Consider the following 27,363-nt stretch of genomic DNA (forward strand, 5'->3'; position numbering starts at 1 on the left):
ATAAGCTCGCCTTGCTTTTCTCTCTCACCCTGACAATTCCCAACAATCTCTTCATTATTCAAATCAGTTTGGCTCTCAATTTGTAACCTTTTTCCTTACATAGTCAGTTATCAGATTCCCCATAACTAAGACAACCAAAGAACTGACACGGCCAGCATGAATTCTCTTCTGTAAGGCTTTCCCTCAATTCTGTAATTCTGTACATAGAAATCTTTTCATAAATCCAGGCATTTTCTAGGATGTAGATACAGAAAAACTCACATATCAATAAATCTTGTCCCAGTGCACTGTCCATGTTCGCTAGCCTTCACTAAACATAAACAGTAGTAGCTACAGGGTTTAAATAGACTGTCACGTGCTCCTAACTTGAAACATAGGACCACTTGCATTAAATAAATAAGCACTACTTGATAAGAGGGTGAATGATTCTCCAAGTTACTGTGAGTTGTCAGGAGGTTTATGTGCTGGTCATTTACATCTTGCTCTTATATGCATTCTATACCTTTTTCTGCACACCTTGATACTGGCTTCCATCAAGGCTTGGTCAATGGAAGGCACTGACGGAAGACTAGAGAGCAACAGAAGGGAGATGCTAGGGTATCCTCATCTCCCTGTTAGGCAGTATTTCCAGCATGACCTACATTTCTTCTTTCTTTCCTGCTCTCACCAGTAGGCCTTCCTTCCAATGGATCTAGCTTTTGCCCAGCTATTTGGTTCTGGTATTACTACCCCCTCAGCCAAAAGTGTGCTGGTAAATGTTTAACAACTGCTTCTGGAGAAGGGGGAGAGGAGGTGAGAAGAAGCCCTAATTTAAAATGTTCACCAATGTCCATGGTGTAAATACTCACATTCAGGCTTGAAAAAATTCCTGAATATTTAACAATCAGCTCTCACCAGCCTACAGAAACTGGCTTTAGCACACTACTACTCACTCTAAGCAAAGTAGCACATTACTGTTGTCAATTTCTGGGCTCCCTCACAGTCCCTCTTAGTTTCTCAGCATTTCCAACTTTTTGTTACTAGTAACTTGAATTAAATTCTTTCTATTAGCCACCTGGCATGTGTTCTATTTTCCTGGCTGTATCCTGAATGCATATTGTTAACAGTGCACAATTTATCAGAGAAGAGCTTCTCAAAGTGCAGGAATAAAAACCATCCATATGATTAACCATGCTGGAAGTTCAGGTGACATTGTTTTTAAAGAATAAGACTTTCTAGATGAAGGAAGGAGTGAATGAATTTACACTGTGGCACAAATTTCTTATCTCACTGTACTGGTAATAAAAAGTTTGTGGACTGGTAGCTGTGCACAGACCACATTTTGAGTAACACTATAATAGAGAACTCTGCAAAAACAATTTGGCAATATGTATCAAAAGCCCCACAAGTGTCCTATCCTCTGTTCTACTCTCTCCACTTTGGCAGATTCCCTCCTACGAACTTATCCCAAAAGAAGGGAAAAGCCTCATGCACGAAGATGTTCAATGCAGCATTATTTAAAACAGAGTATTTTTGGAAATAACTTCAAAGTGAAAAAATAGAAAAATGATGAAATAACTCCATTTAATGGGATATTATACAGTTTTAAAAATTATAATTATAAATATTATAGCAGTGTGGGAAAAACAACTACTACTAGGTAATAAAATCAGGAAGGAAAATTTTACATGCATGATAAGAATCATATAATATAAATGCCAGAAGGAAAAGACTGAAAAGAAATACATACAATTACCAATGTCATAACTGAATTATATAAAGAGGATTTTAAGAGATGAGATTTTCCTCTAATTTTCAGTGAGTGACTTTTTTCTAACATAGGTATTCACTCCACTTAGCATCGTTAAATAATTTAAAAAAAAAAAAACAATGAAATCCACTAACATAGTCAATGAGAAAAAAAGACATTACACATTAAAGATACCTGTGAATGCTGTTTTATGTTTACAGTATAAGCCTGAAGTTAAATTAAGATCCATCATTCATTCCCTCATGTATGGTGCCTCCTCACCTAAATACATCTGCTCATAAGGCCCTGTCAAACCTCTCTTTCAGAGTAGTGGCTTTTATCATATATGTACAAAGAAGCAAATGTGCTGCCTACATGGTATTTTGAGCTTTCTTTCTACAGTGGAATGGAAGACTTCAACCCATAGTAATGCACCTTCAACCATAGTAATGCAACTATTTGCAAACAGGAGGGAGAAATATTGAAGTCTTGCAGAGGCTTTGTCCTCAGGGATCCAAAGCAGGTAATTGTTTACTCTTTTTCTAATCAGCATGGCTTCAAACCCCTTATCCAAATTCCACCAACTATCTGGTTCCCTTAGAGAATATAATAACTGCTTATTCTGCTACAACCCCAGTTCCCCTCTATGTCCCATTCACCTCAGACCAGATCTTCAGAAACATAGCTTACTAGAGGTTAGAAAAGAAAAAGAAAACTTAAAAACCAGTCCTCATCTAATTTGTTTCAACTTCTAAATAAACAAAACCCAAATGCAGAATTCAACCTGCAATATTGCCACACGAGCCACCAAAGACTACACAGGTGCCCACAGTAAGTAAAAAACAGTAAGGAAGAGCTCAGGCTCTGAGTGCAAATATTAGATCTGCCAGTGTTCTCATAGGATTGTTGTAAGGACTAAATTAGTTATTTTAGATAAAGCAGTTAGAACAGTGCCTGACACTTATAAGTGCCCAATAAAGTTTAGCTAATATTAAGTTCTCCCTCCAAGAAATAAGTGTTGTGTAATGTGTTCTCTATAAGGTAATCCTCCCTGCCCCTCCCCAGAGGCCACCGTGTCCACATTGAGCACACAAACTAAGGGAAAAGGTTAAAATATCCACAGCCCTCCAAGAGCCACATGAAAACATCATGATACTAGCTGAATCGTGATATTCATTCCTGGAATTTTCCATCTCATTAAAATAAGCCACCTAAAGATGGGAAATGCCAAAACATTTCAAACCAATCCTCTAGCCATGCTTCCATTCATTTGCGTGGACGCGCCTACCTCGAACCACTGCCCGTGGGACTGCATCTTGAGGATGACACAGGGGTCTGGTTTGGAAAGGGCATCTCTGTCAGAAATGCCTTTGCAGGCCACTCGCAGCTCAACTTTGGTCAGGCAGGGGCTGTTAAAGATTCCCAGTGTATTGGCAGCTGACTCATAAATGTTGCTCATCTTCTTCATTCTGTTTTAGGCAAGAAAAAGAGAAAAAAACATGCCGATCACCGCAACATTTGTCAAAGGAGAAAGCTTCTCAATCACCCTTCAGGAAATTGTTCAACACACCATTTCAAATATTGAATGTATTTATTATCTCACTTTCCACTCCAGTAGCATAGTTCCAGTGGAAAAAATAAATAAATAAATGCCCCCTCTCCCCCAAATAATCTCAACAGGTGTTGGTACACTTGGCTAAGAACGCTATTTTCCAATATGATTTGCATACATTTGCATAGTAAAATTTTTGGTCTGCGAAATAAAATTAATGAATTAGTGCAACAGACTGCAAACTGTAACCCTGTTCTATATTAAGTGCATGGACTGTACAAAATTTTACAGTTTTGTTGGTTAATCGATTTAATCACATTCTAAGTTTTTAGAACTCCCTAAAAATCCAGCTCACCTTTTCTGTCTATGTTATGGCACAGAGATGTATGTTGCCCACCTGAAAAAATAGTCCGAATTTCCTTCCTCTAAATGCTGGCCCACTGTCTTAAGATGACTTCAGCAAATCAGCTCCAAAAAAGAGGTCCAGAATCTGATTTCCTGTCCCAAGTGCCTAAGACCATTTCCCCTTTCCCTTCCCCACTTCTACCTGCAACATCAAGATTCAGGATCCAAAGGAGAAGACCAAGTAGGACACTGTGGGAGAGGAACAGTTCAAAGCCTCTGATTCTGTGTACTCATGGGACCAGCAGCCACAAATAAGCGCTTCAGGCCTCCTCCCATCTCCATGTGATAACCTTTTAAATACACTTTGCATCAGGAGTCCAGGGCTACAGGGATCCTCCAGAGGTTACTAACACTCCCTTCTCTGAGAAAGACTGGACCTATAAGGATATTGGAAGATTCTCTTAGAAGCAAAATTCAATATCCTTCCCATGGAATTCTGTTTCTTTATAAATTCCTTAGGAAAAACAGCAATGACTTCCTGAACCTCACATGGCTTTGGTCCCCTATAATGGAATCCTCTCATCTATAAAATGAGGATAATCCATCCCTTTTCCTTCCCTTCCTCCAAAATTATCCTGTTTCCTCTTGATAACAGGCACCATACTAGGTTCCAGTATATCTCACCAGCTCGTTCACAGGGTGATGGCTGTGCCTCGGCATCTCTCTCTCTCTTTCTCTCTCTCTCATACATGCCAGCTGGTCCCGCCAAACTTAGCTGCTAGTTCCATGCCAAAGCCAAGCTTTTCCCACTTTGACAATGCCCCTCCTTCATGGCAGATGTCACTGGAATTTTCTCTCCTAATGCTCTTTCACAAGGCTCTCTACTTTGCTCTCCACTCTTCTCCTTTTTTTACTTTCCTTCCTTCCTTCCTCCCTTTCCTTCTCTCTTTCTCATTCCAATCTTCTAGAGCCCTATTTATCTAATTATTGTGAACATATGTTCTTTCCTATATATGCTAAAAGGAATTGCACTGAATGCCAAAAAGTTATGTCCTAGAACAGGAGTAGACAAACCACAGCCTGTGTGCCAAATCTGGCTCATCATCTGCTTTGGCAAATAAAGTTTTATTAGAACACAGAAATGCTCATTCATCTCATTAATATATGTGGTTACTTTCACTCCAAATGCAGAGTTGAGTAGTTGCAACAGAGACTGCATGGGTTGTATAGCCTAAAATATTTACTATCTTGCCCTCTTCAGAAAAGGTTTTCCAACCTCTGCTCTAAAATATCAAGGAGGGGAAAGTTGCAATCGGGGAGGAGTTGGAATTCCATTTTGTATGTTCATATGTTTAGTATATGTTGTGAGATTAGTTTAAGGATAAGAGTTGCTGTATTTTCAACCATACTAAACACTATTCAGGACTTTGGGACATTTGTTTTTTTACATATGAGAAAATTCGACTTCAGAGAGGATTGGCTCCTTGCCCATGTCACACAATTATTCTAATGGCAAAGCTGGAGTTGGAATGCCAGTTTTCTCTCTTTTAGCCCAATGTTATTTTTACCATATGTAAAACCTTTAGCTGGATAATTATTTGAATCTACCAAAGAAGTGACACAACAATATCCTTGACTTATTTTGGCCTCCATACGGAATCGTATTTTCCTTCTATCTTTAAATAAATTTTATTCATATATAGAAAATACACAAATCATAAATGCACAGCTTTATAAATTATTATTTCTATATTTTATAGGTTATGAGCAGACTGATTATTAGAGCAACATAGACAGAGCCTATATGAAATGCAATTTAGGGAAAAAGTAAATGAAGAGAGGGAACAGACTAGTGGGAAGATGGAAATTTGCTGGACATGTGTTGTGAACTCTTTATCAACTTTTGGATAAGAAGTTCAATCAATATCTTCCTGAAGTTTGCTTTTCCCAACACATTAACTGGTTTTCCTTGGAACCCACATTGTAGTTCTGAGTGGCCTCTTCTGTCTCCGGGAGGCATTGCTATTTCTTCTTACTGCCCCATCCTTATACTCAACTCATGTTCATCTCCTTTCTCTGTCTCTATCTCTGTTTTTTCCTAAAAGATTTTATTTTTTTAGAGCAGTTTTAGGTTCATAGCAAAATTTAGAGAAAGGTTGAGAGACATCCGATGTGGCCCCTTCCCCCACCCATGCACGGCCTCCCCCATTATCAACATTCCCCGCCAGAGTGGTACATTCGTTCCAACTGATGAACCGACACTGACACACCATTATCACCCAAAGTCTATAGTTTACATTAGGATTGACTCTTGGTGTTGTTCATTCCATGGGTTTAGAAAAATTTATAATGACACACGTCCACCAGTATAGTTTCATACAGAATCGTTTCATTACCCTAAAAATCCTCTGTGCTCTGCCTATTCGAATCTCCCCTGATCTTGGCAATCACTAATCTTTTTACCGTTCCCATAGTTTTTTTTTGTTTTTTTTTTCTATAATGTCATATAGTTGGGATCATACAGTATGTAGCCTTTTCGGATTGGTTCCTTTCAGCCATTCTCTTTCTAGTCTCACTGACTCCTTTCTATAGAACACAACTTTTTATATAGAATGGGACATCTCTAATGCCTAGACTTAATTGTAAGGTGTAATGGAAAAAAGACTGTCAAGGAGAAGACACATAGTTCCTTCCAGATTCAAATCCTGGCTCCTCCACTCACTAAACATGCAACCGTGAGCAGGTTACTGAATTTCTCTTATAGGAATACCTACCTTGAAGGGTTGCTGTGAAGCATAGATGAAATATATATATAAAGCAATTAACATAATGTCAGGTATATAGTAGTGCTCCATAAATGGAGTTATTATTATTGTAATCTGACTGCTTTCAAGATTAAATTATTCATTCTCCTGCTGCCAACTGGCACTCTCTTTGATTTCCTGCTGTTACTATAAAATCAAAGTTCTATTAGCCTCCTTCAATGTATTCTGTCTTTGCAGCCCACACAGTCTGAGCATACCATCCTCTACCTCAGAGCACATAGCTACTCCTCAAATCAGTAGTTTGTCTGAGTATTCATATACGTTAGCCGATAACTCTGACACGTTCAGAAGGCAGATAGTAAAATAAAGCTGACAATCTAATCACAAATGCCAAAAATTTCCCAAAAGAATTTAAAAGCATTAGGAAGGCTTCTCGAAATATGGATTTACATACATAGTCATTATTGATATATTCTATACTATGAGTGTACATAGTACTGAGTTATTTATTAGTTGACAATAAATTTAAATAGTTTATAAGTAAATAAACAAATGAACTGGGGGCATATATTTGAAGACTTTTTTTTACTAATAAGTTATATGATCTAGAAATTTTATGGATCATTCCTTTAGGCCAGGGGTTCCCAACCCCCAGGATGCGCTCTGGTACCAGGCCACACAGCAGGAGGTGAGCGGCGGGCCAACAAGCGAAGCTTCATCTGTATTTGCAGCTGCTCCCCAGCACTAGATTCACTGCCTCAGCTCCACCTCAGATCATCAGGCATTAGATTCTCATGGGAGCAGTGATCCCTAGTGTCAAAAATGTTGGGGACCGCTTTAGGCAATGGGACACACTTGGAGGACCCAGAGCTGGGAAAGTAAACATGATCAAATACTCATTTGATAAAAATCAACCTGGTACCAATATGATACTTGGACTGGAGGAGAGAAAACAGTCTGTGATTATCTAAGGCTATTATGCTGGTCATAATCTATTCCTCATTTCCTATTGATTTTTCTCACTTCTGCTCAGAAATCTAAGAGGCTGACCTCTACTGACTGCCAGTTCATTGTTAGCTAGTTTCCTGTTACTATGGTCTGAATGTTTGTGTTCTCTCAAAATTCCTATCTTGAAATACTAACCCTTGAAAGTGGTAGTATTAGGAGGCAGGGCCTTTGGGAGGTGGTTAGGTCATGAGGGTGGAGCCCTCATGAATGGGGTTAGAGCTCTTATGAAAGAGATCCCACAGAGTTCCCCAGGCCTTCTGCCATGTGAAGACACAACAATGAGAAGTCTGCAACCCAGATGAGGCTCCCTCACCTGGCCATGCTGGCAATCTGATCTTGGACTTTTAGCCTCCAGAACTGTGAGCAATAAATTTCTGTTGTCTAAAAGCTACTCAGACTGTGGTATGTTGTTACAGCAGCTTGAATGGTCTGTTGGCTTTGACTAAAGGATGCAGACCCAAGGAAGGAGAGACATTCTTCCCAATTCTGACCCTTATCCCTAGCAGTGGCCAGGTCCCTATCTGACCCGGGTCCTGTCAGGCAACTCTATCTCTAAGGCTCCAGCTCTCATTATGCTTTGGGAATATCGTTTCCTCCTTTTACTCCTTCAGGCTTATACGTAATAGTTTCCTGCAAGTTTTAAGTTGAGCACTCCAGAAGAAGAGCCTGAAATAGGGATTCAGATGCATTCAATTAATTGAACAGAATATAGAGAGGAAGTAGAGGAAGTAAGGCGGTGGTCTCAGTAGGAGTCTAGCTTCAGCATGGTTCCAAAGGGGGTTCTAGAGCATGAACTGTACATGGGTTGGTCTCACCTTAAGGTAAGGGGTCCAATAGCCACATGTTAATCAGTCATGCTAGGGTTGAGGAGGCAGAACCTCTTAGGTTTGGTCCCCCTTGCCACCATTGGCTGAGAGCAATCTGCCAGTCTTCAGAAAGGGGCAGCCGTGAGCCATAAGCAGCTAACACTCACAGCTTTATTGGGGGATGAGTGCACTAACTTGATAAAGGGAAACTGGTATCAACAGAGTCTATTTCACCAAAGCAGTTAGTCTCTGACACATCTACAAACTCCTTTAGGTCAGGGACTACTTCTAACACTTATTGCATCCCCAATAGTGTTCAGTTTTATAATATTCATAGACTGATGATGAAACCAACATAAATCCTCACTTCTGGGGTGGTAGACTATGGTACAGGAAGGAAATGTGGGGATATTGAAGATAAAACTCCCAATTTTTCACAATTAAACCTAGGTCCTGGCTTACCTCCTTGTCCAGGCAAAAGCAAAATCTCTGACCAGATATATTAAAGCTCATGTGTTCTTCTGCCTGCCCAGAGGTAAGAGCAGTGCTGACCTTGACTTTGGAGGTAGTGCATAGGCCAGTGAAGTCAAACTGTATGGCCTTGGCCAGGCAGAAGCTCACTGCGAAAAGTGTTCACAAAATATGGCTCTGTCAACGAGTGATGAGCTACCTTCAGCCCCAGATAAGTGGAGTAAACAAGTAATTTCACACTCTGTTAGAGAACAGGATTAAAATATGGCGAGATTATCAATACATTTTCTATGGCCTATTTAAATCCTCTTTGTTGCCTTTCATACAATATCCTGGTTTTACAGAGACTAATGTCTGTTGAGAATTATTTGATGAAAGCTGACTTTTGGCCAATTTTAGGAGCAAATTATAATTGTCCTTTCACTCAGATAATTTAAGTTATTAAAAACCCCCACTACTTCAGCATAACCACACTCTCCAACAGGACCAACTGATCCTGAAACTTAATTAGTTTCTGAATGAATTGCAAACAACTGCAAGACAATAGAGAGCTCAAGAGGGAAGAGAATCAGTTTGAGTCCACAGGGGAACCAATTGAGCAGAGTCTGTCTTAAAACTCTGTTAAGAATAAGTGCATAATCACTGTTCTGCTTGCTTTGGCATTATTTGGCCTGTTTAAATGTCGAAGCACACCCAAGGAAGGCTGGTATGCTGGATGTCTCTATCAAACAATATTTCTATCTCGATTCAAGAGATACATACAGGACATCTGTTATGTGCCTGGTGCTGTGCTGGAGGCACTGAGCATCCATTCACTCAGCTGAAGCTAACCAGCTGTTATTCCACTGGGACTTGTCAGTTTATTTCATTTTCAACATTCCTTGATCTACTTTTGGATCAAGAGTAAATCTCTTAGGTGACAAGTGCTGTGCTAGACACTGTAAAGGATGGAGACAGGAATGAGACAATCCATCTGTCTGAAGGTTCACATTCTGGAGCAGTGCTTCAGATTTTTTAAAATGATAATGAATCACCTGGGGAGCTGATTAAAATCTAGTTCCTATTTCAAGGCTCTGAGAGTGGGGTCTGAGATCCTGCTCCTGGATGTCATTGATCCTGCTGGCCTGTGGACCAATTTTGAGTAGCTAAGTTGTTGAATATAAACTAAACACCTTTAAAATAAGGCAAAGTGCTCTAGAGGTTGTTTATCTTAAGATCAGACACTCATATACGAGATGTAGAATGACAGAGAGGATAAGAACATAGATCTAGCATCACAATATTTGAAGCTAACCCAAGCTCTCCTACTTGTTGTATGACTTTGGACAAGTTACTTCGATCATTTGGGCCTGTTTTCATGTGTGAAATGGGGATAATAATAGTTACTACCTTGTAGAGTTGCCGTGAGAATTAAACGAATCAATTCTCATACAGTTCTCAGGAGAGTGCTTGGTTTATAGTGAACATTCAATAAATGGAAACTATTATTTTCTTTTTTTAAAAATTACATCACTAAATTCACGTAACATTTATCAACCTCTGATATATCTGCCAAGCACTAAACATTAAGTCATAAGATCCTCAGGATACTCTTTCACTGGATCCTCAGGATGATCGTATGGTGGGTCTGGTTAAGATGCCCATTTCAAGGGAATGAACTTCAGCTTAGAGAAGTGAAATAGCTGCACTTGACTATCCAACCACAGTGTTGAAACAGTGTAGAACAAGGATTTGAACCCAGAACTCCAGGTCTAGAATTTAGGCCCTTCACTCTGCTATTCTTGCCTCCCCATGGGATAGCTACTTAAGAAAACTGGTAATTGAAGATTTACACTATGACACTTCTCAAAATTGTCTTGACCCACCTGGTTCTCCTGCATGTCACACTGCAGCCACCTACCCCCTCCCTCTTTCCATCTACCCACCCCAAACTTCCGGCACTCTTCTCTCTTAGACCTCTAAACTTTTAGATTTTTTTGTATTTTTTCTTTCATAGGGAGTCCAATATTTTGTCAATTAATCTACCTGCTAGGTTTCTTTTCTCTCCCAACTTTAATCATTACTTATCCTGATCAGGCCCCCTCAGCTCCCAGTTTGGCAGTTCAAACACTGACTCCTCCCCAGAGTGGGAAAGGAAGAAAATCTGTGAATATTTATACTTTTTGTCCTCATTAAGCATATAATGCTCTATAAATTTCTTTTAAAAATAGCTTGCTCTCTTAGCTCCAAATACTAACTCCGCTAATAACAAACCACGCATATACCATTTCATTTAACCCTTGAGACAATCTCTTCAGATAGGAATTGTCAGTCCCATTTCATAGAGGTAAAAAATAAGACTGATGGTGGTTAAGCAACTTGCCCCAAAGTCATAGTTGGTGGAGGGCCAGGAATTCGCCTGGACCTAATGGACCCATGTTTTCAACCATTTCTCATAAAATGATTTACATTCTTAATAACAATATCTTTCTAGAGCATGCAAAGTTAAACTTCAACCCTGTTCTAATCGTAATCTCTAGGACATAGTGTGTGCCTCAATGAGATTGTGCTTTAGTAGTCTTTTTGAGGATAAAAGAAAAGTGAATTTTTAAAGACTCGCTTGAGTCACTTTTGGAACTGTTTGTAACAGTAGCCTCATCAACACGTTGAAGGGTCCGGGACTCAGGGCCGTGCCCTGATGATTTCAAAGACTGAGCATTTGATAAGTTATGAATGGTGGAGCTACGACACCTGGAAACCCAGAGATGAAGCCATGTGAACCACAAAAGGCCATGGTTCTAATAAATATGATTCAAAATTGACAATATGTGGAATACAATTTCTGGAATATACATATACAATTTCTGGAACACACTATGCCAAATCGCTCAAGTGCAGTAAATTATTATTTCAGTCATTTTCTGAGCTTTCTAATTTGTGACAAAGAAAAGAACCAAAGAAAAATCCAGCAGAGATCTTATTTCCTGAAAAACAGCTTTCATGGGATAAGTGCATGAGGAATCAGATATGTCAACGTTCTAGGAACTTCCGGGCTCCCGTTTTTGTCTCTAACTGTGAATCATAAAGATGAGATTTTTCTAGAAAGCAATTATGTCCATTGCATCTCATTCATATTAATTTCATAGCACTTAAATGTCACCCATTTTGGGGAGAACTGGATTATAAATTTAACTGGGTAATTATAAAGGGTAATAGAAACTTTTAAAAGTAAAACTTGAATAAATATCAAAAGAAATCATATGAACAACTGTCTCCTCCCTGTTACAGCCCTTCCTTTTCCTACCACACCAAAGGCAACCACAGCAACTGAAAGAGAGGGATAAAAGCAAATTTAGATGATGTTTTTATTATTTTGGCACTGAAATAATTTCCTCTTGTTCCTTAGGCAACTAAATTTACCCAGCAGAAAAATCAAATCCCAGTCTTCTTTTGTTCAGTTATTTTCCCTTTTTAATATAATCACTGGTTGGAGTCTTCTGCTAATGTCATGTTAACAGGAAGCTGAGGGCTCATGAAATGGATTTTTTGTTTCTGGTCTCAATATATGGCTAAATTTAAAAGAAGAAAAGAAGCAGGATTATTTTTATATTCAACAGAAGAAACTCAGGCAGCATAAGAAGCCAGAAGCCAATTTCCTTGAGAAAGCATGATAGATGATCTACTTGTGGGTCTTGTTCTGCTCCTACACCTTCTTGTTTCAGACTTGCTTCATCTGCTTTGAATGACGTACTAGCATTAATATGCTTTCATTGACTTGGCAGAGGTGTGTCTTGGGAAAGAAGAGGGGGTTAAATAGATGACAAACTGTAAAAAGAAATAAATACCTCTTAGGATATAAAACACAACTTCTAGTTCAGCATGGGCCAACAGAAATATGAGTAATGAGGGAAATGTTCTATATCTATTCTGTCCAATACAGTGGCCACTAGACATAGGTGGGTACTGAACACTTGAACTGTGGCTTGTGCAGGTAAAGAAATAAAATTTTAATTTTATCTCATCATAATTTAAATTTAAATAGCCACCTGTGGCTAGTGGCTACCATATTAGACATGTACTGGAGATATTGTATTAGACTACTGGTCATAGTTTTTCTCTGTTTCTCTTGTAGACTAAAGCTGAATGGTGTTACTCAAAAACATTTTCCAACATACATGCAATATTTAGGACCTCATCTCAAAGCAGTTCATGAAAACAAGACTCTATTTATAAGGGAAATCCAGTTTTCAAATTATTTGGTGGAGAATGGATACAGAAGTGTTAAAAAGCCTTAATGGGTCCAAGTTTGGCTCTTTCCTCACTTATCAGTGCCAGTTGATTGGTGGTGATCACATGGAGATATAATTAACAAAGGCTGCCATCCACACATGTGAAAGAAGAAAGTGACAACTCATGGGCTGTGTTTCACTGGGACTAGAAGAGACCTTAGGGAAAACACTGGAGTGAAGTTCTCCTTAGAACTTCTTCCTATTGTGCCATTACCTTTACGTCCAATGTGTAATGGTGGTTTTACTAAAAGTTTAAAAATGGTAGATCATAAGCTTTGTGGCAAACGGCCTTGATAGAGCTGCTCTGCACAAAAACAAGGGAGGGACAAGAATTCAGGTAGAAGTAGCATGTGAATTGGGTATGTTTGGGGGCGTTGAGAGAGGGGTGTTTGAAAGGGAGGACATTCTGGAAGAAATAGCATATCATGTCTGTCTCGGAGATCAGTCATATGACCAGCCATCAGAGACACATGGGTGATGCTTTAAGGAGGAGAAAAGCCACACAGACATAGAAGAAGTGGTATCTGCACGTCAGCATTCACACATGGACACACACATACACACATTCTCCTCTCTTTATCTCTCTCTCTCTTTCTCTCTCTCTATCTCTCTCTCTTGCTCTTTCTCTCTCTCATGGGTCTCTGAAGAGGAAAGAGTCTCCCCACTAGCAAAGGGAAACTTTAGGGATTCTCTGGCAACAGAAAGAGATATTGGCTGAATTGATCAAGTCTGTGACCTGGGCAATGCTTTGTGGGAGATATTATTAGATAATGAAGAGACTTGACAAACGCCATGTGTGTGGCAGCTGAGAGCTCTGTGGATGTCCAATCTTCACTGAATGTGAGGAGAATCTGAGCACAGGAAAACCTGCAGGCTCCAGTGTGGGGAGAAGTAGACCAGAGAAACAAGTGCCGCAAGTAAAATAATCACAACAGTGACACCATAGCAACTATAGCAACCGTTTTTGGATACTTATTTGTCCAGCACTGCACTCAACACTCCAAGTTACATTATCACATTTAATCTTTTCAAAGGTTGTGACAAATAACTAGATATCATTTTAATTTTATAGATGAGAAAACTGAGATTCAGAAAATCTAAGTAAATTGCTGGATCACATAAGCAAAAAATAAAGAAGTCAGATTTTTTTTAACTACAAAGTTCAGAATTTTATATGTAATGTTATTCTGATTCCTCTTATACATGTTAAGCTCTAGGTTCAGTTTCCAGTCCTGAGTCCCTTAATGCTTATAGTCCTAGAGTGTTAAATCTCATTCATTCATTCATAAAATATTTATTGAACACTTCAAGCATATGCTGGGAGCCATGCTGGGTACTGAGAGATGCCAAGATGAAAAAACGGGGTCACTACTTTCAAGGAGCTCATAGGAAAATGGAGAAATAAACAAGTATTTATAATAGATTAATTTTGCCTATTATGCCTTCTGCCATATTTCCATTAAAATAGCCATGGAGAAACTCAGAAACTGGCAATAGCACTAAAAAGACCAAAACATCCAGGTGGAATTTCCGCTGGGTGTATTCTACATACATACCAGGTGTGCTACAGAACTATTGTTCTACTCTATGAGGTACCAGCAGATATGCTCAGAAGAAATAAGTGGTAGATTTTATAACACAAAGCAGGTTTCTTTATAGCAGAAGTTTCAGTCATTACTATGTAAATGTGCTCTATGAATCTCCAAAGAGGAAATATGGTGTATGATGTTATCCAAACATTTTTAATCACAAAAAAAATTTCATGAGACATTTTAGAAGACAAATGATCAGTAAATAAAATTAAGTAAAATAAAATAAAATAAAAACTTGGAAAAATGGTAAAGATTAAGGGGCAACAAGCAGAACCAGATTACATTTGGAGATATTTTGTCTCCCATGAAAAGTATTGTAATTGGGAGCTGAGACAAGAATATCCCAAGAAGCAGTGAAGTTGTGAGTGTTTTTCATGAACTATACTATACAGAAGATGAACTCTGAACTTCTGGCTAAGGCAGAGGGCGCTAGCCAGTCTAGCATACCTATTCTAGACAAATACCTGCTGGGCTTGTCAACTTAGGGCAGGTACTAGATATCAAGATGACCTTCAGACACTCAGCTAAGATGCAAGAGATCTTAGCGCCAAATGGATAGTGGGGAGGATTAATGACACTCCACTCAGCTTGTCCATTGGTAAATAGATTTCTTCCCAACCCTGAGTGAGTAAATAGAAAATAACGGCAATAACAGGTGTCCTAAAAAAAGGATGGGGAAAACTAAATTGTGATCTAGTCACATGATGGCATGCCATACGACAACAAGTATGAAGGATCTTTTGATATACACACTAGCATGGATGAATCTCTTAAACGTAATGTCGAACAAAATATGCCAGATACAAAAGAATACATGCTATAGAGTCCCAATTATATTAAGTTAAAAAATGGGCTGAAATTAATTACAATGATAGAAGTCAGAATAAAGGTTACCTTTTGTGGAGGCAATGATAGGAGGGATACAAAAGAGGCTTTGGGGATGCTGAAATATTCCATATATTGATGTGGGAGTGTTTGCTTTATAAAAAATTCACAGAGCTGAAAACTTACGTGAACTCTTTTGTATGTCAGTTGCACATGGATAAAATTTTACTTAAGCAAATAATAGCTTGTATAAATAACACCATTATATCTAAAATGTTAGTAATCATAAGGAAGTTAAGTTTTCCTTACTAAAGGACCAAGAACCTTAGATTATCTTTAAAATCTAATTAGATGATACTTATAAAGGAAACAGTAATAAGTAAGTGAATGGATAAGTGAATGGGTGAACATATGGATAAAGAAAAGTGGACTAAATTTAATAAAAAGTAGGGATGGAAATAGTCACATGAGACAAAGTAGACTCTAAGTAAACAAACCAGAAATGAGACAAAGAGAATTATTTCTCTAATTTCCCCCAACCTGGATCCACTGTAATCTATTCCTCCTGGCAATCAGCTGACACTGGCTGCTCAGGGATGTTGGTCAAATGGTTAAATTCAAATTGGATCAGGTCATGCCCCTGCCTGACATCCTCCTGTGGTACCTAAGTTCTACAACCAAAGTGCACATTTCTCAGTCTAGAATCACTACCTGACTTTTACTACCTTTGTCCATCAGGAATACTGTTCTCCAGTCACTTAAGATTGCTCTATTCTCATTTTTCACACTTTCAAGTCTTTCTCATCTCTCGACCGGAATGCCCTTAAAATGATACATATTTTATTCATGTGAAAAATTCTTCCTCATTTACGCCTCCTTCATGGTCTTATTTTAATCTCATGATAAAGTTTTCATGAGTGCCCCTGCACCTGTTAGTCACTCCGATTTTGTGTTCCTGTGGTTCTTGTTTCGAGTCCCCTCACATCAACTTTCATAAACATAACTATTAGCTTTCATGTCTGCAAAGTCCTGGTGGGTGGAGACCAATGACTATTCAACAAAGAATTAAAGCAGAATAAACTGGGAATAGAGCCTCTTAAACTGACTAATGATGGGCTGCAGCTCCTGGGTGTGAGGTACTTTAAAATCTGTGGTTCCAGCTGCTGAGAAAAAGAGACATCTCCAGAGATCTCCAGAAAAAAGGGACTCAGGTAGCCAGCCTGGCCCTCAGAATGCCAGGTGACCTAGAAATGTAACAAGTATGATCTACACCACCTTGTTAGAACCAATATTACATCAGTGTGTCAGTCCAAACATTCTATCTGGGAGAGCATTTTTCTCCTCCTTCCTTCTCTCTCCCTGCATTAAGCTTCTCACTGATACTGCCTCAAACACAGATTACATAGTAAATGGCTGAAGCAGAAGAAGACCTTTGAGTATCTGAAATTCTCACAGTGGGATTGGATAACAAGGCGTTAACCCAACACCCAGAATAGAGGCTCACACCTGATGGACTGACATCGTCGTTTCCATACAGTTGACACTCAAGAGGCTGCACCAAGAGACAACAATTTCAACTGTGATACTTTTGCCTCTCCACTTCAGAAATCCAATTCTCCAAGAAGAAATGATGTCACTTCTGGATAAATACTGATTCATTCCTACTTCTACCACAGAGCAGATTAGAACACTTGGGCATATTCCTTAACCCTCAAGTCCCTCAAACTCTAGTCTTTGTGTCTGCCTATTTCACTGGAGGCTAAAAGCTTAGGAAGCAAACAAGGCAAATTCTCATAATCATAGACCACTGGCAAGAGATGGTCATGGTCAGGGATACTGACTTTTCACCCCTGAGATCCCTAAAATTCAATTTGACAAATAATTATCGAGCAAATGCCATGAATCTAATATTCTATTACTTGCTTTGAGGGGCATCAACATGTTAAGATGTGGTTACTGCCTTTGAAGGACTTTCAGTGTAACCGAGTAGATGAAATATTTTATTTATAGAAGGTGCTACGGCATAATATGTAAATCTGTAGGCTTTTGAGTCAGACAGCCTAGGTTCACATCCTGGATCTACAATTTGCTAACTGCATAACTATAGACAGGATATACTTTGGTTTCCTCATATGAAAAATGGAACTAATAATAGGATCTACCTTAGCATTGTTGTGAGGATTCAGAGAGTAACAAAGCAGATATAAAGCATACGGTAAGTGTTAAATAATCGATATGTTACCAGTGTTAATGTGAATAAGATTTCTGCAAGTAGATATACGATGAACTGCTAAAGTAATTAGCAAAGACAAGTCAAATGGCGATAAAGCCCAGAAAATATAGAAATGCTTTGGTCTAAAGCATAGTGAAGAGAAAAGAAAGGCAATGTTTATCAAAAAGACTTCTTTATGCCAAAACTGGTATTAGATGTTTTACACTGAACTATCACTATGTTATCTATAAAATGGAAAAGACAGATCTTTAAGCTAAGCCCAAGAGCCTGGTCTAAATTTGAAGATGCTAAGAAAAAAGAAAATGCCAATTTGTATGTCCAGTGATCAAAAAACAACAAAAACACAGAAACAGCACGCTGTATGTGGAGGTCATGAGATGCTCAAACGGATAAGAGTATCATCTGGATAATATATGATAGTCAAAAGTGCACTGGAGACTCAAGGACTTGAATTTGTGCCCTAGCTCTGACATTTCCTAGCTGTAACTTCTCTGAGCCTCTGTTTTCTCACTCTGAAAAAAAAAAGTAGTAATAATATCTCCCAGGGCTAATATGAATATTAGAGAAGACAACAGACATAAACAAACCAAGCTTAATAAGCAATACAATTTAGATTCTCTAAAAATGTTATTTGCTTCTCCTGTCCTATGGTTCAAAATATAGCAAATACCTAAATGCTCCCACACTCATTTCAGATCATTTGAAAGAGCTATAATTTAAAGATAAATCCTTATTATAAATCAAGATTCCAAATTAAAAATCAGTTCATATTATGTTATATATGTTTGGGTCAAAAACTTTAGAATGAATAGATTCAATTATAATTTAGATTGGTTCATTGGACATATGGGATTTTTTGGCAAGTTCTATAAAGAAATTCACTTTTGGGGAGTTTAAAAAATTAGTTAACCTCATTCTTACTTGAAAAGTTAGAGTTTAGTTCAATGCAAAATCTTGCTATAAATAATTTTTGCTTTCTCATAGTCCTCTTTCATGCCAATAGCAGGACCAAAGAAGCAAAGGTAAAAATCTGTGTGTGTGTGTGTGTTTGTGTGTCTGTGTGTGTGTGTGTGTGTGTGTGTGTGTGTGTAAAATCTTCTCACCAAACATTCCATCTGTTCCTTTAGTACTCTTGCAAAGCCATGTGACTAATTGTGAAAGGTTATGTGCTTCAGGAAGAATCACATAAATTAGAGGAGCCCGTGCATATCCTCTAGTTGTCCTTTTACCCTGTCATGTTGACCAAAGAAGCCTTTTATTAAGAGAGTGGAGTGACAATATCAAAGCATCTGCAGTCATTGAGTCATCACTGAAAAATGGTAGCCCTAGAAAAATGTCTGGACTTAAAAAAAGACTTTATGTTAGTGAGAAATAAACCTTTGGTGTGTTAGCTGTTGAGATTTGGGCCTGTTTGTTACTGCATATAACCCAACCTAATCTGTTCGATACAATAACCATATTAATTTCTTTTCTTGAACAAACAAAATGTGTGTGATGGAGTATGAGTGAAAGAGATTGAGAGAAAAAGTATGTGAAAGTATACAAACCAATAGAGAAAAGCATCACCATGTAAGAATGTAGCATGATTTACTAGTTCTGATGACTAAACTTATCTCCTAGATTTAGGTAAGGGTCTTCTAGAGTATGTTCTCTATAATTGACAACTAAATGTCTCATCAATGGCTATTCGTAGAATAGCTGTGGGGTAGAGGAGTGCCTTGAAATCCAATTCTTCTTCATTAACCTGGCCCTCAAATTCTTCTTTAATCACTCTTATGATTTTCTCTATAACCAGCTACTAAGTACCTATCACCTCATCATTGCTCAGACATGATGTACTGTTTATCACTTCTCCAGAAATAATTAATTTTCTGCCTACAGGTTTTATCTCATGTGCCTTACATTGATAGTCAAACATTTTTAAAAATGTAACTTACAGTCTTTTTACTTAATATTTTTTTCAGAAATCAAAATAATTCAAGTTAGTGGTTTAAAAATAGAAACTATTAAGAAAGCACAAAGAAACAAAAACCATTTGTAGTTTCACCACCCAGATAAAAAAATCTATTATTTTCACATATTTTATTACAGCCTTTTTATCTTTATGAATTTTAAACAGAATCAAAATCTGTGCATAGTTTTAGTATTGATTTTTAATCTAATGATATATTAAAGAACATATCTCAGTATCATCATTTTAATAAACATGAGTTTTAATAATGAATATTCCATCATACTGACATATTAAATCTATTGAATAAGTCCCTTTTCCTTGGAAATTTAAATTGCTTTCAGTGTGCTGTCATTTAAAGATATGCTAATAGGCATACACATTATTTTTGTATACATATCAGTATCCCAAAGCCCAGCTTCACTCCAGACATCAGCTTCATAAAATTATATAGTACCTATTCCTTAAAGCAATTTGATACTTTTGCTTTGTGATTATCAAAGTGGAGCAGGGGCCACTTGGCTTGAAAGAGGCCAGAGGAAGTACAAAAAACTCAAGAAGACTAGGGAGAGGTCTAGTAAAAAGATGTATGAAGTTGTTGAGTGGTTGATGCAAGAGTCTTCAGGAAAATGACTTAAGTAAAATGACTCCTATATTTCTCCAAGTTTTTCTTTCTAATCCTCCTCTCTCAACCAAGAGTAAGACCCAGAGGGAGAGGACAAAAGTACCAAGAGGCCAGTTGCCTGTCTCTATTTTTCTCTCAATCTAAAGACCAAAGGAACTTTCCTGACTTTTCATACGGTCCAGCTCAATTCAACAGAATGGAGGAGACTAGATAGGGATTTGGGTTAGTGGTCCACCTGGTGATAGTGTTTTTTACCTGCAGCACCCTCTATAGATTACATGCCCCTGGGGGCTCACCAAGGACACTGAAGTAACAAAGGTCCTGAACACATCTCATCAGAGACACAGCTAACAACAAATAGCCAGCACGTAACTTGTCCTAGCTCCCTCTCATCTGTTAAGTCTTCATCTGTTCCCCACCCTGGATAGCCATTCACCTCCATCCTCCACCACAAGTTCCAAGCTTTTCGGATAAGGCAGAGAAGAAGGAGTGGGAGGGATAAGGTATTTAATTCAGCCATGAAGTTAGCTCAAATACTTTGCTAAATAACATTGGCATTATACAGAAAGGATTTAGAAAAGACCACAAAGATGACTAAAGAGGTGGAAAAGTAAAAGGATTTAGGATGCAAGGAAAAACTCAGATTATCTTCAAATGGGTAGAGCAGTGGTTTTAAAACTTTGCCCTATCCAGAAACCACTTGAGGATCTTTTAAAAATACTAACACCTGTGTTGCACCTCAGCCATTCTGATTTATTTGGAGTGAGACTTCAGCTCTGGCAGTTTCAAAAGCTCCTTGGGTAATTCTAATATGCATTACAATTTGGAAACCACTAGCATAGAGATTTATGTTATAAAAAAGTGTAGAAGAGTTATTGTATTTTTATTCCCTAGAAAGGATGGGATAGGGAGAATGGTGACTGTACTTTTTGATTCTAAAGAAGATCAAACCTTCAAACAAATAAATGTAAATATGGGTTTTATAGGCCAGTCGATTGAATGACTTGGCTTATGTGTCCCTGGGGCTCAAACAGCAGACTCATAGCTACACCATCACCTCTGCTCTCCTCTCCCTCTCACCCAAGGTCAGTTTTCTCTGGCTTTCCACATGGTGCCATGTCCTTATTGGTAACAACCTGGAAGCACAGCTCAAGACAGGGCAAACCTTGGTCTTCAACAAGCACCAACTGCAAAATTTTCCTCCTCACATGGAATTTTCCTGTGAATGAATCTTCATAAAAAAGTTACACTATTAAAACCTGAAGATTCCTCCCTCTAGTCATTTATGATTTGCTAAAAGCACCTCCTTCATTCTCAATCTTTCTCTCTCTCAATCACTCTCTCTCTCAATCACTCTCTCTCTCTCTCTCTCTCTCTCTCTCTCTCTCTCTCTCTCTCTCTCCCCCTCGCCACCTCCCTTTTGGTTTGGGATGCCCTCCCACTCCCCCAACCCATACCCACGCATATCACAGTTCCAGCTGAAAGATCACCTACTCCAGGAAGTCTCCCAGAGCCACCCTTAGGCTAGGTTGGTTGCCTCTCCTCAAGTCTCCCACAGCACCTGGGGTTCATCACTGCACCAACACAGTTACCTTACTTGATCGAAATCATCAATTAACTTGCCTGCTTCCTTTACAAAACTGTAAGCTCCATGAGGGGTACAAGCCCTCCATCTTTCCATCTGTAAATCTCCATCAACTGGCACATGATAAAAATAAATAAACTTACTATTATGTACAAAAAAGGTTCTGCTTGAGGGGAAAAAAAGGAGATTTTTACCCTTCTACTTGTAATGGCAAAATACATATATTTTGAGATTGGGGATGGGAGAGGAAAAATGGCAAGAGAAAGAAGAAAAAATATATTCTTATAATGTTTTCATGTTACAATGCCATTCTACAGTATATATACACGTAAGTGCCTTGGACCCTGCATCAACCAGCTGAAGGAAGTGCTAAGACATTCCCTATGTAGAGAGTGTAAAGCCTCAGCCAATTCGGGCAATTTCCCCAGGGTCACACAGCAAATGAGCACGTAAGCTGAGCAGCAAACAAAGGCATTCTGACTTTGGGTGATTAATCACCATGTTATCCTGCATTTATTGAGAATTTCAGGGAATCTAGTGATATTTGACATATTTTCCACCTGCCTAGTCAGGAAAGGGAGAAAGTCAGAAATAGGGCTGAGCCTTTCACATCTGCAGAGGGGATGAAGAAGGGACTAAAAGTAAAGGTCTTCAGGCCATGTGAAATTTCATCTCTAAGTGACGTCCCTCCCAGTGGTAGAGAGATTTGATCATTCTGGTGAGTTTCAATAGAAAGTAAGCCATTTAAAGAAAGAAGGAAATTATTAGGTATCATAGAAATTAAGGATTAGTAGAAAAAGTTCTATGGTCTACCTAATGTGGTTCTTTTAAAAAAAAAACACACACACACACAACATTTAAAGCTTGTTATACCTAAGTTAAAATAGAATGTAATTTTTTAAGGTAAGTAATAAAATGAGTAACTAGCATGAACTACAGGCTGTCGTCCCTAGAATTAACCATGGAGAATCTACAGAAAAAAGAGGAAGGCATGAATCAGAGGAGTTAACAACAACAAAAAAAATTATGAGAAACTGAAAGGGGAGTGATAAAATGGAGGAAAAACTTGTTTTTCCCGCTTCTCCCCCAAGTTAGCATGTGACCAGCACTGTAAATGAAGAACAATTAGCCAAACAACATTTGTTGATTTAATGCAGAATTACTGGAATAGATACACCAAGAATTTAACATGAGTAATAATAATAAATAATAATACTTATAGCAAATATTCTTAAAATAAAGATACGATCGATGAGAAATAAGAAAAGAATTATAATGAGAAGAAACAAGTGAGGTTTTAGAGGATAAAAGAAAAAAAAACATGAATAAAACAAGCGAGGGTTTTTGAGATGGGGGAGGAGGAAGAGAACTCAGAGAAGGAAGCCGATCTGATATATCCATGGGTCAGTTACCAACCCATGAACCTTCCCCAGAGAAGCACACCCTGACTGTAGGTGTAACTATTTTAAGCAAGAATACACCATTTTAAAGTTTGTATCTGCACATCTCACTTTAAAATGTCAGAGACTGTTAAGAACATTCTTTTAAACTCGGTCTCTCAATTTGGAGTGAGAAATTTTCCATTTCTCTCCTGTCTCCAAAATTCCTTTCATATTCTAGAAAAGAGTGAATATTTAAGTCAGGGCTTGAAGGACAGGTCATGGTTCCTAAAGCAGACAAGAGAAAGAGAAAAACAGCATAGCAGTAAATGGAACAGCTTGGGCAAAGGAGTGGCGGTCTGAGGTTGGGGTGGTGGCAGGGGGAGTGCAGCGTGAGGTTAGCATGACGTGAGGTTAGCATCACTGAGTGATGCGTGAGGTTAGCATGACGGGCGTGGTGGAGAGGAGAGAAACGGACTGAGAGGGGGCTGGACTAACGACCCTGTCTGCCTTGCAACTAACAGCAGCTAGCATCATTTACTGAACATTCATTAGGTCAGTGCTTCAGCCTCGTAATTTAGCTTCAGTTCTTCCTCATTTAGACCTCACAACAACCTTACAGGCATTTTTTATTATTCCCATTTTAGAGATGGGCAAACTGAGGCAACAAGGATCCTGCTTGTTTGCTTTTTAGTTGTTTTGTTTGTTTTCCAAAGGATCCTGTATCTGTCTGATGTCAAATTTCTTGTTTGTTTCCAATTGTACTGGCCAACATACAAACGTGAACTTCTAATTCTCCTCTCTATAATCCTTCGATGGACTCCAGGCACTTTGAGGATTCAGAACAAACTTCCTCGTACGGCACACAGAGACCTTCTTTCACATCTCCACAAGCGTCCTTCCCTCCAACCACTGCAACCGACATGCTATTTTCCGCATGTTCATGTGGCTCAATCACAACTCCTAAGGCATCTCATTGTCTTCACCAAGTTATTCACTAGTTCTCACCCCAGACAGGGTGCTCTTGGAGGTCGAGGATAATTTCCCCTCTGGTCTAGACATTAACCAGAGTTTCATTTTTTTCTTTTTTTTTAATTTTCTGCCTGTCCTCACTCCCATATCCCCACCATGGTTTTCTGGCTTTGTCTTTGCAGTCAGAGGTAGATGTAGCTGGGTTATGTTTGAGAGAACACTCATTCAAGGACAATTTTACAAACAGGCAAGAAAAGTAATTTTGTTTTCTTTTCTGTTGAAATTGTTGATGTTATTTAGATTTATACATAAAATTCACTCACAAACATATTAGATACATACATTGGATCAAAGCCCAGAAGAAAAAAAACACTACAGTGTTAATATTAATTCACTTCAGGTCATAGGATTTTAGGTGATTTTAAATTTCAGTGTTGTGCATTTTAGTATTTTCTAAATTGTAGGTAATAACTATACATGTACTACTTTTGTAACAAAAATACAATAAATATTATGTTTTAAGGCATTAAGCAAACTCTGTAGATATGAGTTCTTATATAATATTGATGATCAAAATCAAGTAAGGTATAGTTTAAAATTTGTAAGTTTGCTTTTCTAAAAAGTTGTTTGCAGATAAAATTGGAATTGTATTTAACACAAAAACTTCATAATTCATGCTTTAAAACTACTTGACTATGAAATCCTAAGGGAATTTCATAATAAAAGAGGCTCAAACCTAATCAAAGGAACAGGTTTTTCAAGCCACTGATCCCCATTGCCCTTATTCCTTTGCCATTCAATAACAGGGGTTGCCCATCTGTTACAGACAGGGGTCTGAAAGGGCAACCACATCCTGGCAGTGACTGCCCATAGCAAGCATTCCAAAGCCCATCTCAAGACCTGAAGCTGTGCCCAAGTGGGTGTGCCTGAGTGTGATCGCCATTTGTCTCCAGGCTGTGCCTTTTCCATGCCTGCACTTGGCCATGCTTGTTAAGGCAAACATCCTAGAGAGGTATTGTGATGTCCACACTCACTCCAGGCCAGATAGAAACAGATGGAAGAGCGTTAGGTCTTCCAGGCATAAGCCAGGGGAAGCTGTCATTTGAGAAGCTGTTGTTTTCCTGACACCTCTGTCAAGATATGAAAAAATGGAAGGGAATGAGCAGCAGCTGGCTGCTCTATCATCAAAGCTTGGTTTCTTGTACTGATGGTGAGTAATGAGGCTCTGGATATACTCCAGGGGACAGGGCCAATCCTAGGATTAGCCGAGGAAAAACAGAGCTAGAGAGTCTTCCAAACACGGCTGCAAATAAAGTCATTCTTATTTCTAGTGTTCATTAAACAAGCCTTGAGGGACAGGATCATCCCTCAGCCTCTGGGATGGTGAAGATTTTGCATTTCAACCAGATGAATATGTCATACATCCTTCTACTCTCTCCCTTCATCATCAACTTGTCTGCGCGCGCGCGCGCGCACACACACACACACACACACACACACAAATTTGCCATGTTCCAAAGATAATAATGTGTTGATGGCAGCATTTACTCACTGTTCATTCACTTGTGCCAGATGAGAAGCGCAGCTATCACCTTACTACAAACGCTAAGCCCACCAGGCACCAGAGATTCCCAGTAAAGACCAAGATGTAAATGACATGGTATCATCTAGGTCTCTGAGTTTCTTCACATCACCATTGTACCAGCACACAAGTGTTGACGGAGAACTGATAAAAAACAGATAAAGCCTCTGCCCTCATGGAATTTTTGAGCACCTAGCTCAATGGCTGGCAGGGAGGCATTTATTGAATTGATCAATAAATTAATTTTGACTTAAAGTGTAATGTTCAATGCATTATCTATTTTCTTCAACTAAGGGGTTGGTCAGCATCAGCAAGAAGCCAACCTTGATCTTATTCTAGGCCAACTTAAATTTTCCATCCCCCTACCCTTCTCTCTCTTCTCCATAAACATTTAACATGCTGGTTCACTCCCTAATACAGCACATGCCCTCCTGTATTGTAATTATCTGTTCACTGATCTGTCTCCTCACGCAGTGTTTGGCTTGTGGTAGACACTCAAGAATTATTTGTAAATTGGAAGAATGAATGGCAAAGGGGACCCAAAAGATGCTTCTGAGTTAAACAATCTGAACCAGTTCTAGCCAAACTCAAGTCGGTAACTTTTTTCTGGCAACCTTTCATCAACTGTGCACAGAACATCTTCCTTCCTTTTCTGCCCAATAACAACAATAATCATAATGACTAAATGAATCTTAATGTGTACAAGGAACTGTGCTAAGCACTTTATTTAAATTAACTTCTTTAACTCTGACAACAAACCTGTGAGGTCTGTTTGTATGTATGTTTGTATTATCATTATCCTAATTACAGATTACATGACTGAAGCTCAACCAGGTAATGTAACTTAGCCAAAGTCACATAGTTACTGAGTGTCAGAGTCTGACATCAGAGCTCGTTCTTAACCACTGGCCTTCTTTCGATGGCCCTTTCCATTCTACTGACCATCACTTCGCTCCTTCCATTCTATCCATGGCATTCCTATTAAACCATGGCTGTGGAAGTTAAAATAAGGATGCCACTAATATAGATCCCAATGGTTTCTGGGTAGCTCCTACCACAACCTTGGGCTTAATTTAAGGGATAAACAACTAAAGAATGAGTACATATCCTCCAAAAGTTTGCCAATCCCTCCTGTTTTTGTGATCTCTTTCATGGAGACACCCTCTAGGTTGTTAATCCACACATAACAATCTGTTTTGTACTTCCTTTTTGCTGGAAAATAAATAGGAAATTAGAGTGATTCTTTATAACGAGATGGAAGAATTCAACTCTAAATCACAAAGATCTTTAACCAGAGATATACAATGTCATCACCCAAGGCCTGCAAGAGAAAACCTGTCCTGTAGATGGAGATTTCAGCTTTGTCCTTTATCTCATTTCTAGCCTCCTCAACTTCACGTTGCCTCCATTAGGCAGTGCCCTTGGCCTTCCAGAGTTTCCTCACAGTACCATGCCACCTGCACGGACCTGCCTTCCCCCTTAGCGAAGTTCCAAACCCTTTCTGCACATTCACCCTCCCTTATCAAAGTTGACCTTTTCTGTAACCCATTCTTTCCTGCCTAACTATCTTGTTAAAAAAGCTCTCCCACTAATTAGCCATTCTGTCAAAATGTGTACTACTACTTTTCACAGGCTTCTTTTTTCTTATCTTTAATAGAACACTCCTAGAGATGCA

The 27,363-nt window shown here is 38.7% G+C and overlaps 1 protein-coding gene across 2 annotated transcripts in view; it reads right to left on the reverse strand.

Annotated features, from left to right (window-relative positions):
• Positions 1 to 27,363, reverse strand: part of CPNE4 (copine 4) — a 412,001-nt gene that overhangs the window by 303,316 nt on the left and 81,322 nt on the right. For both annotated transcript variants that reach the window (XM_039837137.1, XM_039837136.1), the window contains one exon: positions 3,018 to 3,198. In XM_039837137.1, the coding sequence (XP_039693071.1) occupies positions 3,018 to 3,197 (180 nt within the window). In that variant the 5' untranslated portion in view covers position 3,198. The remainder of the gene's footprint in view (positions 1 to 3,017; positions 3,199 to 27,363) is intronic.

Source organism: Pteropus medius, unplaced genomic scaffold (assembly GCF_902729225.1).
Source record: "Pteropus medius unplaced genomic scaffold, Ma_sr-lr_union100, whole genome shotgun sequence".
Classification (NCBI taxonomy): Eukaryota; Metazoa; Chordata; class Mammalia; order Chiroptera; family Pteropodidae; genus Pteropus; species Pteropus medius.